Source organism: Trichoplax adhaerens, genomic scaffold (assembly GCF_000150275.1).
Source record: "Trichoplax adhaerens TRIADscaffold_2200 genomic scaffold, whole genome shotgun sequence".
NCBI classification, from domain to species: Eukaryota; Metazoa; Placozoa; class Uniplacotomia; order Trichoplacea; family Trichoplacidae; genus Trichoplax; species Trichoplax adhaerens.
In genome coordinates this window covers 1-1,779 of record NW_002061746.1, presented here as the reverse complement: position 1 = coordinate 1,779, position 1,779 = coordinate 1, and the positions used below count along the sequence as shown (strand labels likewise).

General features: G+C 25.6%; 1 protein-coding gene across 1 annotated transcript; it reads left to right on the top strand.

The window, feature by feature from the left end:
- Positions 1-274: 274 nt before the first annotated feature.
- TRIADDRAFT_62902 (uncharacterized protein) lies at positions 275-1,528 on the top strand (the record flags this gene model as incomplete). Its single annotated transcript, XM_002118880.1, has 2 exons — positions 275-359; positions 588-1,528. 2 exons carry the CDS (start codon positions 275-277, stop codon positions 1,526-1,528), a joined length of 1,026 nt encoding a protein of 341 aa, XP_002118916.1.
- Between the last annotated feature and the right edge of the window lie 251 nt (positions 1,529-1,779).

The following is a 1,779-nucleotide window of genomic DNA, read 5'->3' as shown; positions in this document are numbered from 1 at the left end:
ATGGGCATGCATCTAAGGTTTTGAATGCAGTAGAAACTATTAAAGAGATAGATAAAGTAATTTAGTAAATATAAATAATAACTTTTAAATAGCATGAGTTTATATATTGCTTAATCTCCTCTATACAGCTATTAAATATTTTCAGAATTTTCCATTAAATCATTTGCAGTCTGCCTTATATTTTCAATGATTACTTTTTTACAAAAAACTTATTACTTGTTCCTTGTAATATATTAGCTATAATATATTACATATCAATGTAATAATTTACAGCATGTTTAATAGACATATTAAATCAACAATAGAGAATTCTTTAAAGCTTTTTCCAGCAGTTTTATTAAATGGTGCAAGACAAGTAGGTAAATCTACGCTAGCAAAACAACTTGTTAAAGAAAAAAAAATAGAACAATATATTTCACTAGATGATATTACTGTACTTGAAGCAGCTACTAAAGACCCACAAGGGTTTATAGACCAATTTAACTCCAGTATTGTAATAGATGAGATACAAAGAGTGCCAAATTTAATTCTAGCGATTAAAAAAAATATAGACACTAAAAAACAAACAGGCAAATTTTTACTTACAGGATCAGCTAATGTGTTATCTTACCCTGATGTTAGAGATAGTTTAGCTGGTAGAATGGATATTATTTCTTTAGAAGGATTTAGTGTTAGTGAACTAGTAAAACAAAGTAAATCTTCTTTTGTCAGTAATTTAATTCATACCAAAGATGTTAATTTATTAATTCATCAATGGACTCAAAAAATGAATTTAAAATCAAAGATAGGAAATAAAACTTTGAATGAAATGTTGTTTTATGGTTTTTTCCCAGAAGTTGCTATAAAAAGAAATAATGAATATAGAAATAGATGGATTTCATCATATATTACGTCATACATAGAAAAAGATATTAGAGACTTGAGCAAAGTCATAGATATTGTATCATTTGCAAAGCTATTAAGAATAATAGGATTGCGAACAGGAAATCTATTAAATAACAAAAACTTAAGCATTGCTATTGGATTAGACCAGAGAACAGTAGCAAGATATATAGAACTATTAGAAATCTCATTTCAACTTAGTTTATTAAAACCATGGTCATCAAATTTAGGCAAACGTTATGTAAAAACACCAAAGATATTTATTAATGATGTTGGATTAGCAGCATATTTTTTGGGAATAAATGATTGTAAATTGATAAATAACTACCCTAATTACGGAGCTTTATTTGAAACATTAATATTTGCAGAGCTACGCAAATCACTAATTTATAATTCTCTTGCTAATATTTTTTTCTATAGAAATCATCAAGGTATAGAGGTAGATTTTCTCATAACACAAGGTGAAAGAGTATTAGGTATAGAATGTAAATTGAGTTCTTCTGTTACTTCAAAAGATTGTAAAAACTTAAAATTTATTCAAGAAGAAGTCAAAAATGATTTTTTAGGAGTGTTAATATATAGGGGTGACCAAGTTATAAAGGTTGAGAATAATATAATAGCTGTACCTTTTGAGCTATTAATTTAGTAGATAGTAGATATCTAAAATGCATTACTTCATGTTGTTTATTAAATTAGGTATGTAATTGTAATTAGTATAGTAATTAAATATAAATATTTTCTGATGAAATTTCATACTAAAAAACGATTATATATTATAAAAATAGAAGTCTGAGATGAAAAATGGCAAATAAATCAATTTTCAAGCGTTTTTATTGTTTTTACATGTATTTATATATATTTATCAAAATAGATAGCTTAAATCGCATTTATGGAAGA